The sequence below is a fragment of the Macaca fascicularis genome, chromosome 17, assembly GCF_037993035.2.
Source record: "Macaca fascicularis isolate 582-1 chromosome 17, T2T-MFA8v1.1".
Lineage (NCBI taxonomy): Eukaryota > Metazoa > Chordata > Mammalia > Primates > Cercopithecidae > Macaca > Macaca fascicularis.
The window spans coordinates 66,321,319-66,334,209 of record NC_088391.1 but is presented as its reverse complement, the minus strand read 5'-3'; the positions used below and the strand labels follow the sequence as shown (position 1 = coordinate 66,334,209).

The following is a 12,891-nucleotide window of genomic DNA, read 5'->3' as shown; positions in this document are numbered from 1 at the left end:
AAAATATTAAGTGGATGTGGCAATAAACTGTTAACATGGCTGAACTCAGAGACCTTGTGGGAGGAATGTGCCTTGCATGTTGGAGAAATAGCAAGGAGGCCATTGTGGCTGGAGCTGAGTGAGTAAGAAGGGAATTTAGTAGGAGATAAAAATCAGAGAAATGAGGTGAGGATGGAAAGATGAAAATCCAAGTTGTCTACCTAAAGGTCATGTGGATGACCTTTGGCCACCGTGCAGATTTTTTTTTTTTTTTTGAGACGGAGTCTCGCTTTGTCGCCCAGGCTGGAGTGCAGTGGCCGGATCTCAGCTCACTGCAAGCTCCGCCTCCCGGGTTTACGCCATTCTCCTGCCTCAGCCTCCCGAGTAGCTGGGACTACAGGCGCCCACCACCTCGCCCGGCTAGTTTTTGTATTTTTAGTAGAGACAGGGTTTCACCATATTAGCCAGGATGGTCTCGATCTCCTGACCTCATGATCCGCCCGTCTCGGCCTCCCAAAATGCTGGGATTACAGGCTTGAGCCACCGCGCCCGGCAACCGTGCAGATTTAATCTATATGGATATCATATGTGGATGGCCAGGGCCCTGAAGCACACTGTGAGCTGGTTGTCTTTTACATTTTTTTTTTTTTTGGAGACAGAGTCTTGCTCCTGTTTCCCAGGTGGGAGTGCAATGATGTGATCTCAGCTCATTGCAACCTCCCCCTCCCGGGTTCAAGTGATTCTCCTGCCTCAGCCTCCTGAGTAGCTGGGATTACAGGCACCCACCACCATGCCTGGCTAATTTTTTTTGTATTTTTAGTAGTGATAGGGTTTCACCATGTTGGCCAGTCTGGTCTCGAACTCCTGACCTCTGGTGATCCACCTGCCTCAGCCTCCCAAAGTGTTGGGATTACAGGTGTAAGCCTCTGTGCCCGGCCTTGTGTAAAATTTTACTCTTAATGAAAAGGAGAGCTATTGAAGGGTTTGCATGTGAGCAATACAGGCGAGGTAAGATTTCTCCTATACTCCCTTAGGATCTCTGACTGAAACTGACAGGAGACAGGTTAACAGGAGAAAAGCATACTAATTTTATTTTGTAATTTTTACATGTACATAGGAGCCTTCACAAGAAAAATGAAGACTCAAAGAAGATAAAGGGTCTGGGTTGGATAAAGTGTAGTAACTTGTGAAAATGCGACAACACAAAGAGGTTTTGGCAAGGGCAGTTAATTGTGGAAAAGTAACTAGGAAGATAAAGGGTGAAGTAACAAGATTTTTGTGTTAGGTTTCTCTCAACTGCAGTTTGCTGTGTCTAGTGATAAGTATGTCTTCCTTTCTCCTTTATAGTGAGGGGGAGTTTTACCTCCTGATTTTAGGAAGAAAAAAGAAGATGAGAATACCTTTCTCACACTTGCAGTTTTCCAAGTATCTTTAACTCAAAAATAATCAGCATGCCAAAGTGGCATATTTTGGGGTGGCAAATTTTGACCCCCTAAAGTAACATGACTTGTGTTAAAAAGGATCATTTTGGTTTTGAAAGTAAACTGAAGCTGGCAGGGGAAACTAGCTGAAAGATTATTGTAGTAAACAAGGTGAGAGCTGATTAGTGTTCTCTCTTGTTAACTGTAAACCAAAAATAAAATTCCAAGTCCCTGTACACCCCAACCGGTTGAATGGACCCCTCCTCTTGTTCAAGGTCACTCGTAAGTTAACTTGAAAAACTAGTTCAGACCATGAAGGGAAGTGGGGGTTGGACATTGCTCCTCATATTCTCCTTCCTTTGAAATTCAAGCACAGCTGACCAGCATTTAACATTAAAACGGCTCTTAAGACTGACAAAGCGACTCTGTAGCAGTAAGATACCAACATGACAGATAACAGGCCCTAAAAGAAGGGCTCTGAAAAGGCCCTATATTTTACCCCAAAATATATTTATTTGACATGTTTTGAAATGGTCCTGCAAAGCTCTCTTATGGGGAAAATCATAGCTTTTTCCTTCCCTTTCCAGGTCTTTTTCCTGGCCCAGGAGAGAATTAACTAAGAGTCTGGCACCTTTTAAAGTCTGATAAGAAACATTTACAATCTATTCTTTGTGAAGCCTGCTACCTGGAGGCTTCTACATAATAAAAACCTTGGTTTTCACATCCACTTAACGTAGCCCGGACACCACTCCCTTCTATTGAGTCTAGTGCTTTAGATAAACTCTTACAACCAATTGCCAATCAGGAAATTTTTGAATCCACCTATGATCTGGAACTGCACCGCCCACCCCCAATACACACCCCCCACCCCACCCCTTTGAGTTCTCCTGCGTTTGTGGATCAAACCAATGTACATGTTACATATTTTCATTGATGTCTTATGTCTCCCTAACATGTAGAAAACCAAGCTATAGCCCAACTACCTTGGGCACATGTTCTCAGAATCTCCTGAGGCTGTGTCATGGTCATGCCCTTAACCTTGGCAAAATAAACTTCTAAACTGATTGAGACCTGTCTCAGATACTTTTTGGTTTATAGAATGTACCACATTTTATTTATCTCTTCACTTGCTGATGGACATTTGGATTGTTTTCAGTTTTGGAGTTGTGAACGCAGAAAATCTGAGACAGGTCTCAGTTAATTTAGAAAGTGTATTTTGCCAAGGTTGAGGATGCGCACCCATGACACAGCCCCCAGGAAGTCCTGATGACATGTCCCCAAGGTGGTGAGGGCACAGCTTGGTTTTATACACTTGAGAGAGACATGAGATATCAATATATGTAAGAAGTACATTGGATCTGTCTGGAAAGGCAGGACAACTTGAGGCAAAGGCAGGAAGACTCAAAACAGGGAGGGAGTTTTTAGGTCATAGATCGGTGCTACACAAATGGTTACATTCTTCTGAGTTTCTGATTAACCTTTCCAAAGGAGGCAATCAGATATGCATCTATCTCAGTGAGCAGAAGGGTGACTTTGAATAGATGGGAGGTAGGTTTGCCCTAAGCAATTTTCATCTTGAGTTTTCCTTAGTGATTTTGGGAGCCTAAGATATTATCCTTTCACTGGGTATTGGGACAAAAGTGCCTTTGAATATTTGTTTGAAGGCTGTCGTGTGGGCATGTTTTCCAGTGTTTTAATCTCTGGGAGTGGAATGGCTAGGTAATGAAGTAGGTCTGTATTCAACTCCTAAGAAACTGCCAAACCATATTCTAGAGTGGTGTGTCATTTTATATGTCTGTTTATAATGTAATTAGAGTTCCAGGTGCTCCCACGTCCTTGCTGGCAGCCTTCTTTTTATCTTAGCCATTTTAAGAGGTATATAGTGGTATCTTATTGTGGTTTTAATTTGCATTTTCTCTGATAGTTAATGCTGATGAGGGATGTCTAGGTTTTAATCTCCTCATCATCAAGAAAGGTTATTTTATCCTGATGGTTGGAACTTTGGTTCCTTTCAGCTGAGGCACAAAATAACTTTTAAAAACAATCAAAAGACATATTATGACATAATAAGTTGACAGTGGCTTATATAGTTTAATGGTTTTGTTTCTGGGAGACTCACTTGAAGTGGGAAAATATAATCCTGCTCTTCAATTTCAATTAATTTTCATTACATTTTAATTTTATGTTAGTCATTTATGTCAAATAGTATAAGTGTATGCTCTGTCTTGTGTAGTGTCTATTACTTTGTATATTATTTAAGATAAAAATACATTCCATGTGGTAATAATTGGGCTAGGTAAATGTAAATTGTCTCAAAACATTCAACTAGAATCAGGGTTTTAATTTTCCCCCCCAGGTTCCTGATGTTATTAGCAGCATAAGGCAATTATCTAAAGCCGCCATGAAAGAGGATGCCAAACCCAGCAAAGATAATGAGGACGCCTTTTACAACTCTCAGAAGTTCGAAGTCTTGTACTGTGGAAAGGTGACCGTGACCCACAAGAAGGCCCCGTCAAGCCTCATCGATGACTGCATGGAGAAGTTCAGCCTGCACGAACAGCAGCGCCTGAAGATCCAAGGCGAGCAGCGCGGTGTGGACCCGGCAGAGGACCTGACTGACTTGGAGGTGGTGGTGCCCGGGTCCCCCGGAGACTGCCTGCCGGAGGAGGCGGACGGCACCGACACCCACCTTGGCTTACCTGCCGTGGCCAGCCAGCCTGCCCTGAGCAGCTCTCGGGTCTGCTTCCCTGAGCGGATTTTGGAAGATTCTGGCTTTGATGAGCAGCAGGAGTTTCGGTCTCGGTGCAGCAGTGTCACCGGAGTGCAAAGGAGAGTTCACGAGGGCAGCCAGAAATCCCAGCCACGACGGAGACACGCGAGCGCGCCCAGTCACGTCCAGCCCTCGGACTCGGAGAAGAACAGGACCATGCTCTTCCAGGTACGCCTGGCTGGGCGCTGTCTGCCCTTGCCCCAGAAGGTGCCAGACGGAAGCAGCTGGGCATCCAGTTCCTCCCAGCTCCACCTCTGTACAACGAATAATCTAACTTTTATTTGTTTTCCCATTCAAAGCAGATAAGGCAGGTGGAGGAAGAGTGCACAGCAAAGTAGGGAAGGGGCGAGAGGCAGACGTGGAGTGTGGAGTGTAAGAAGTAAGGCAGTAGGAAAGGAGGAGGAGGAGGAAGCAATTCGTGGAGCGTCCTGGACACCTGGTAGAGAGAATAAGAATCTATCACCAGCATTTGCCTTGGGGTGATTCTCGAATAAATGCTTAAAAAAAAATTTGTAGGTAGGGCGCGGGGGCTCACGCCTGTAATTCCGGCACTTTGGGAGGCCGAGGTGGGCTGATTACTTGAGGTCAGGAGTTCCAGACCAGCCTGGCCAACATGGCAAAATCCCGTCTCTATTAAAAAAATAGAAAAATTAGCCGGGCGTGGTGAGGGTGCGCCTGTAGTCCCAGCTAATCAGGTGCTGAGGCGGGAGAATTGCTTGAACTGGGGAGTCGGAGGTTGCAATGAACTGAGATCGACCCCTGCACTCGAGCCTGGGCAACAGAGCGAGACTCCGTCTTAACAAAAACAAAACTGTGGAAAGTCAATCTTTAAAGATATGAATCTGAGAGAGTGCGATTTAACATGGAGAAACAAGGGAATTTTTTTCTAGAGAAGAAAAAACTCCAGAGACTCGTATAGGTATTTTGAGTTGAGAGCACACCAATTTATGCTGTCACACCGAAAGAGGTTAACGAAACACTATTGACCTAAAAATGTACTGAATTGGATACTAAAATAATTTGATGCAAGCTGTAGTATTGGTATAAAAGATCATTCTTAATTCTAAACATTTTTGAATGTTGTACAGGATATAGAAGGTGTCAGGTTCCACTTAAAATAACTTAATTCATAACAATACCCTGTAGAGAGTCTTTAATCCTCAGCTTGTAAGATTTGAGTTTCCTTGGGCAAAAAAAGAAAAAAAAAAAAAAAAAAAAGGACTGACTATCTTTTTTAAACTTATTTTAAAGATTCCCTGAAAAGGAAATTCCGGAGCATTTTGGTAAACAGTACCGGTGTGTAATATCAGAAGTTTGCTTTATCAGAGGCTCATGAGGCTTTTTTCCACAAATGATAATATTTTATTATAGAAAAAACATCCCAAACGCAGGATTTCTTAAACACTGGTAGGCGAACAAGTACAGCTTCCAAAGTAAATTCAAAGTAAAGAGGCAACACTTACAAACATTTCGCCGTAAGGAGAAAACGTGATGTTCTCCTGCGGAAGTGATCCCATGCAGAACACAAATGTGGCTCCATATCCGTGAAGGCGTCAGATTTGCTTTCTGAGCTCGGTATGCCTATTTCAGCAACTGAAAATGATGGCAAGAAGTGGCATTGATTATATTACTACTTGATTTAAAAAAATCACACCCCTGATTAAAAACAAAATTAAGAGACAGGGTCTTGCTCTGTCATCCAAGCTGGAGTGCGTTGGCGTAATCACAGCTCACTACAGCCTTGACCTCTGGAAGTTCATATTTTGTTTTTTTCGTTGGTGGTGGTTTTATTTTTAATGAACTCAAGGTGTGTCATTAAAGCCTCTCTGGTCTTCAGTGACGTGTTAACTGAAATTCCCCTTTTCTTGGGGCTATCAGATTTGTTCTTTTTTTAGCTAGTCACAGTTCTTGTTGTTAATTTTTCTGAACGGTTTATTTTCAAAAATTTTAATTCATTAGACCAATTACAGATATATCCTTTCGCTGACCATTTGGGAGACAGTATGATTATAACTTATTTTTTAAAATTACTATTTTTAGAAATCATGAAGTGAGGAAAGGTTGCACATTTTTTAAAAAGAGTTGTTTCTAATCTGAAAAATATTTGTTTGTATCTTATAATAATTGAAGACTAACTTAATTTTCATACTTTTTTTGACAGGAAAGAAACATTTTTGAGGCAGCTGATATTTGGGGTAAAAAATATTGGTTGGATTAGATGTTTAAGTACATATGAAATAGATATATCTGGGATATTGCATTTGAATCTATATTATTAGTTTAATATTTGATTATAAAGTAAGATGTTAGATCCTTATGAATTGAAATTAATTGGAATGCTTTTATTTTTAAGGTTGGGCGATTTGAGATTAACCTTATCAGTCCAGACACTAAATCAGTTGTGCTAGAAAAGAATTTTAAAGATATCTCCTCTTGTTCTCAGGTATGTATCAAAGTATATCATCATATGTGAAGAGACCAATTCAGTCTTGTTTCAAAATTAACAATAAAATAACTGGGCTTGACCCCTTCAAATTTTAATTTTTTTTTGAAATTCAAATTTTTATTCTTAAAGGGAATTTGTCTTAAACTAAGGGCTCCTGGGTTTTTGTCTATGGCAGTGTCAAAATCCTGCCCAGGTCCCTTGGTGTCTGTCCTAACAGTTTGTCCTCATTTTAGTCAACTCTTTCTGACTGTAATGCCACTTCATCAAATCCCTTCCAGTGATGGAATTTTTGTGGAGGTGAGTTCTTTTGAAAATACCTGCACAGTTAGTTCCTTGGAATGCTGGCCTGTAGGACTTGTGGGTATAACTGAGTCATGCTTGCTCTTTATACCATAGTAGGTAGTAAAAGGAGAATGAGGGTTTCAGCTTATTTTAATGTGAATACTAAATTTTGAAAATATTTTTGTAGTTTTGTTCTTTTATTTATTTTTAATTCACAAACTGTGTATTTAAATGTTTTTAAAATAATCAATACAGCCAAATATGTACAAGATTATATTAGACATTGAAGAGATTACAAGATTAAAAAGAACTTTTGAGGATGTCAGATGGAAGGAGTATCTAAATCTAAATGTAGGGAGATTTAAAAATGCACCTCTAAGGAGGTTCCTGGAATTGAGAATTCACTTCTTTTCTGCCTAGTGACTTAACTTACCTTCAAGGAGTTGGATCTTGCCAAGGTCCTTACTTAGATTTTAATGTCACTTCTTCTCTGTTTAGTGACTTGCCTTTAAGGAGTTGGATCTTGCCAAGGTCCTTACTTATATTTTAATGTTGAAAAATCATGCCGGCCTATCTTGTTTTCTTTATTTACTATCTTTTTAAAAATAATTTGAAGTTAGCATTGCTATAGGTATGATATTCAGACATTCTTCCCTTTGAAGATAACAAGACAGTTTTTGTACATTTATTTATTTATTTATCTATCTGGAGACAGGGTCTTCCTCTGTCATCCAGGCTGGATTGCAGTGGCGTGATCATGGCTCATTACAGCCTTGACCTTTCCGGCTCGAGCAATCCTCCCACCTCAGCCTCTCCAGCAGCTGGGACCACAGGCATGTGCCACCATGTCTGGCTACTTGTTATTTTTTTATTTTCTTACATTTTTTGTAGAGACGAGGTCTCATTATGTTGCCCAGAATGGTCTTGAACTTGTGGCCTCGAGATCTTCCTGCCTTGGCCTCCCAAAGTGCTGGGATTACAAGCATGAGCCACCCTGCTGGCCAGTTTTTGTACACCTTGTTAATTGTTTACCTCAGTCTCAGCTAATACAGTTCACATCTGATATTTTGTTTTAATATACTTTCTATTATATGGAGACATAAAATTACATTGTGTAGATAAAAATTTTCTACTCTAATAACTTTGTCAGCACTTGACATAAGGAGGAATATATTGTAAATTTCTAAATTCCTACTTAAAGGACACAGAAGTTTTAACTGAAAAGTATTTATTAAGCATTCTTGTAATTACCAGTTTACTGGTGGTCCCTGGGAGATCATAAGTGCTGTGAGGGCAGGTATCTAAGTCTGTGGTGTCATTCTGTAGGACATCAGAGTCAGATGTACTCAGACAGAGCTTAACCCTGAGGTGTTCGATACATGTTGAATCAATGAGCACTTTGCACGTGGTGGGCCTTATGCCAAATACTAAAGAGAAAGTGATGTCTGAACCGAAGCAGTTCCTACCCCAGAGCACCAAGGGGCATCCTCAAAAGCTGTGCTTCCCACGCCACACTTCCTGAGCCTCCTGGTGAGAAAACTCTCAATGTTCATTGGGCAGCTAAAAGAAAAAAAAAAATAGAAAGAAATAGAAAAAAGAACTAGCCAAACCAAAAATTGGAAGTTCAGATACAATTTCTTGTTTCCACTTTGTATGTTTTTAAAGTCAAGATGTGCATTCTGATATTCTGGTTCAGAAAAAGAAATAAACAGAAGCAGGAGGGATATTTGTGGAAAGCCCTGACTTTCATCGAGGTAATTGTCAGGTTTAGCCATCTGCTCCTCACTGAGTGGCTGGCCCTGCTCTTATTATGTCTTTCCAGGGAATTGAACTCATGTAATGTGGCTGTTTTCAGGAATAGCCTGATTTTTAATAGTGCACACCCACAAATGCTTCTTTCTTCAAAATCTGTCGGACTGTTTGCCTGGCAAGCATGGGGACTACAGGAGTGGTTTTCTTTCCTGGAAACGTTGCCAGTGCCTCAGGACTCTCCGAGCTAATGAGGTCCTGTGAATTTTTCCCATTGAGTACTAAGCGAGTAAAGGATATTCTTCAGTCACTAATAAATTGTACCAAATCGAGGCCAGTGTGGCTGGACTTGTGGAGGTGAGAAGGGAATGTTATAGGAGATAAAGCCAGAGGAAAGGAGATGAGAATGGAAAGATGGAAATCGAGGTTGTGTATCTAAACGTCATATGGAGGGCTGGTAGTCACCATGCACATTTAATCTGTATGGATATCATATCCATACAGATTGCTTAGTTTCACCTCAAGAGTTGCAGCCTCTCTCCTGTGTACTAACTTTTTCTTTTTACCAGAATTGATTCCTTTTTCTATTTCTATTGGATAGATTGAGCTTATTATAACAAAACAGGGGTTGCCATTTATCAAGCATCCTAGGAATTATATTTCTTAGTTCTAAATCTCAAACATTCCTGACAGTAGGTGCCGTTACTACTGTTTTATAACGAGAAATGGATGCTCAGAGATAGTTATGAGCAACCCAGTGCAATATCACGTATCTCACAATTAGTTGAATCAAGGTTTAAGCACAAATCCGACTTCAAAGCATGTTTTTCCTTTTCACTTAGATTTAGGTGATTTCAGGACAACTTTAAATTTTTTGCCTACCTGGCTTTTCTAAGTACTATGCTTGCTATTAAGGTGTTGTCTACATACCGGTATGTATACATTTAGACTGAAAGAAAATCACAGATGATTCTGATTTTTTTTAAAATGAGACATAAAGGAGGTTATTTAGCCTGGGTCTAGGAAGTACAATGATTCATCAGTGTGGATAATTGGCACCTGCAATAATTTATTTAACATATCAGTCTTTTAAGTGTGGCTCCTTGAGTGTCTGTAAAGAGACAAACATTCCAGTGTTTTTGTGCATACTTTAGGGAATTGCATGCCATTTAATTTGAGTATTGTCAGTATTAGTTTTTCTCAGATTCTTAGCCTAGATAGATAAGAACAGGGTTTATGATGAATATCAGACTGCCGTGCTAAGAAGACAGTAAATTGAAAAGTCCATTACTTGCAGACATGGAGTGGCATTTTATTACAAGACACAGTGGATCATACCATCAATATTTTTCCTCCTGTGGCCTTGAGTCACAGAGTGTTTATCAGAAGCAAAACAGTCTGCGTTGGTCTCACCTTTTATTTTGTGTATCGACAGGCCACTGTATGAGTTTGCTATGGCATTATGTCTGCCCTTCATCGCTGTGAAGAAGAAATTCATAGAACTGTGAAAGCAGAGAACTGATGTTACTTTCCATATTGTTGATTAAAAGATATATTCCCATAAATTTTGTATTGCACTTCTTCCCCTCCATCTAGGGTATAAAGCATGTGGATCACTTTGGCTTTATCTGCCGGGAGTCTCCAGAGCCTGGACTTAGCCAGTATATTTGTTACGTATTCCAGTGTGCCAGCGAATCTCTGGTAAGTAGTGTTATTGCTGTCTGCTTACTCCTGCGGACACATCTGTTGAACAGAAGACTTGCCTGTTAGGAGCCCAGGTCTTGCAAAATGGCTATCTTTGGGAAGAAGAAGGCATCTAGAAATATGTTTTTCCTCTTCAAAGCAGCACAGCAGTAGAAAAGCAAAAACATAATTGTCATGGTAAAATATATGCCTAGATACTTTCTTGGGTTTAAAAAACCCAGTCATGGAACCTTGAGCATTTTTAAAAGGTAGGAAAAGACTTATAATAGGAGAAAAGCTGTTACTTTTTTCATTGCTCATATGAGAAGATAAGGAAGGCCATTGATCTTTTATTTTCTTAATTGCTATAACATCGCAGAATAGATAATGCTTATATCAGCAGAATAGAGAGCTCTTTTCGTTTTCTTCCTTTATTTTATTAGTCACTTCTTCATTTTAAAAATATCATATTTGTTGTGGTCTTACTTTAACCTTCATTTTCTTCTTTGGCATTTAAAAGTCAGTTCTTTATCTTTAACACTACCCCTCTCCTGCTCTCAACTAAAGGTAATTGGAGTTCAAGAGGAAACATATAAGGCAGGCTTGGACATATATCTGAGTGGCTAAGAAATATGTTGACTTTTTTCCCCTCAAAGTTTTTACTTATTCTTGCACTTATGCCATCTCCCCATATCATTTTAACACAAACCTTTAGACATACGCATCACCATTTTTAGAAAAGTTTACAGAAAATTATTTTCTTAGACATGTGATCCTCCCACCAGGATTTCTTCCAGGGAAACACATAAAACTTCGTCATATGGAAATCAGTCAGGCAGCATTGTCCTTGTGCCCTTGGTGCATATCACAATTATCCCTGCCCAACTCTTGCCTTCCACGTTCCCAGTGTGGACACCGAGGTTAGAAATAATGAAGAAGTAGGAGTGAATTTGTTCAAAGGCACTTTGTGACCAGCAGCCTCTGGCCTTCATCTTTTTCTCTAAAAGATATAAAACTCCCATCACTAACAGTTTCCTGTTCTCGAGAGTTCCATTTGAGTTTTGTCCTTCCTCTAAATAACCATACATATGAAATATCCACATGTTGATATCCAGGGACTGTTGCTAAATAGGTTGCATTTAGGACTTGAGATAGAAATTTGAGATTGTCATTGTGTAAATGACAGTGAAAGACAGGTTGGATAGAACTGGGGGAGGAAAAAGAAAGAAAGCCAAAGAAAACCGGTGACCTAACATTAGAGAATGCCAACAAAGTAAGAGTTTGGTAGAAAGTGATATCCTAGGATGTTATTCCACACACGCCCTGCTCCCCACCCATTCCCTGCACACTCACACCTCACTCCTTCTCTGTGTCCCTCCTCTACTCTAGGGCTGATCCCTCTACCACATTCTGGATCCCCCACTCTGCTACCTTTCTAAAACCTATCATATACCCCATATGTTTTATTTTGGAAGCACCATTTACCTAACTTCTCTACTTAGAAATGCTAATGTATCTCTTTCACATTTTATATGCAGTTGTTTATCAAATCCTATTGACTGAAAAAGAATGTCTCTTTTCTCCATTCTCCCACTTTTCTTCTTTGCTGCCTGATTCTAGGCATTCATCTTCTTTACTTCGGCCCTTGTGTTAGTGTCCTAACTAGTAATCCTGCCACTAGTTTAATTTGCCATCTCTTCATTTTCTACATTGTGCTAGAGTTTTATTCTCACAAAATTTCCTCCTTGGAACCTGGTTCATGCCTCACTGTTAAGGGACAAAATCCAGATTGTGTAGCACACAGCGGGGCTCACTTCATTCTCTAGCCTCATCTGCACTTAGACTGGAATGCCATGCCCTTTCGTGACCTTTCTCATACACGCCGTTCGTCTTACAAGCTCTTCTCTGGGTCAGACCACAAAGACTGCTTTGATGGTTGATGTGATACTGCTTTTAGTTTGACTTGCTACTGAAACCCACACATGTTGGTTAGTTCATGGGACTTGAGTGAGAGACTGCAGCTCTCTGAAGGCCCACTATGGCTCACAGTAGTACAGCTGAAACTCAGAGGTCCCCATTCACTGCATGGAGTGAGGAGTGTACCATGTCAGAGGATGCCAGAACCAGGGCGTGCTGCCTTTCATACTGGCCAGCTGGGAAGGAGGCCATGTCAGCCTCAAGAATCTGGCTGTTACTAAGCGAGGAGAGTGTGCAGTGCTTTAGTTATCTCTTTTTTTTACTGCTTTTAATTTTGGAAGTGAAGCAGGCCTGGCTCTGCCCTACTAAAACCTGAGTACCATTCCCTTTCTTTTCTACTGCATATTTTTCCGGCCTCAGCTTACATATCACATCCTACTGAAGTCTTTCCTGACCCCCTGTTTTGCAGGAATTGCCTCCTTTAGTTGCGCTATTGTTAGTTCTCTTACTATACTTTATTCCTAGGTCTCCAACAATTCTTGCCAGTCCCCACACTCACTTATCTGTTGCATAACCACCTACCCTACTAGATTGTGAGTTTCACAGATTTCAGACTATCTCTTTTACGTGTTGTGTCATGGAGG

The 12,891-nt window shown here is 40.5% G+C and overlaps 1 protein-coding gene across 14 annotated transcripts in view; it reads left to right on the top strand.

The window, feature by feature from the left end:
• Window positions 1-12,891, top strand: part of TBC1D4 (TBC1 domain family member 4) — a 209,680-nt gene that overhangs the window by 124,305 nt on the left and 72,484 nt on the right. For 13 of the 14 annotated variants that reach the window (XR_012427016.1, XR_012427015.1, XR_012427014.1 and 10 more), the window contains exons 2-4: window positions 3,757-4,338; window positions 6,524-6,613; window positions 10,244-10,348. Coding sequence is in view for 10 of the 14 variants with exons in the window: in XM_005586003.4 (XP_005586060.3) it covers window positions 3,757-4,338; window positions 6,524-6,613; window positions 10,244-10,348 (777 nt within the window). In the remaining 4 variants the exon portion in view is untranslated. Of the gene's footprint in view, window positions 1-2,917; window positions 2,949-3,756; window positions 4,339-6,523; window positions 6,614-10,243; window positions 10,349-12,891 lie in introns of those variants that run through there. The other variant, XM_074022145.1, reaches the window with a different exon arrangement.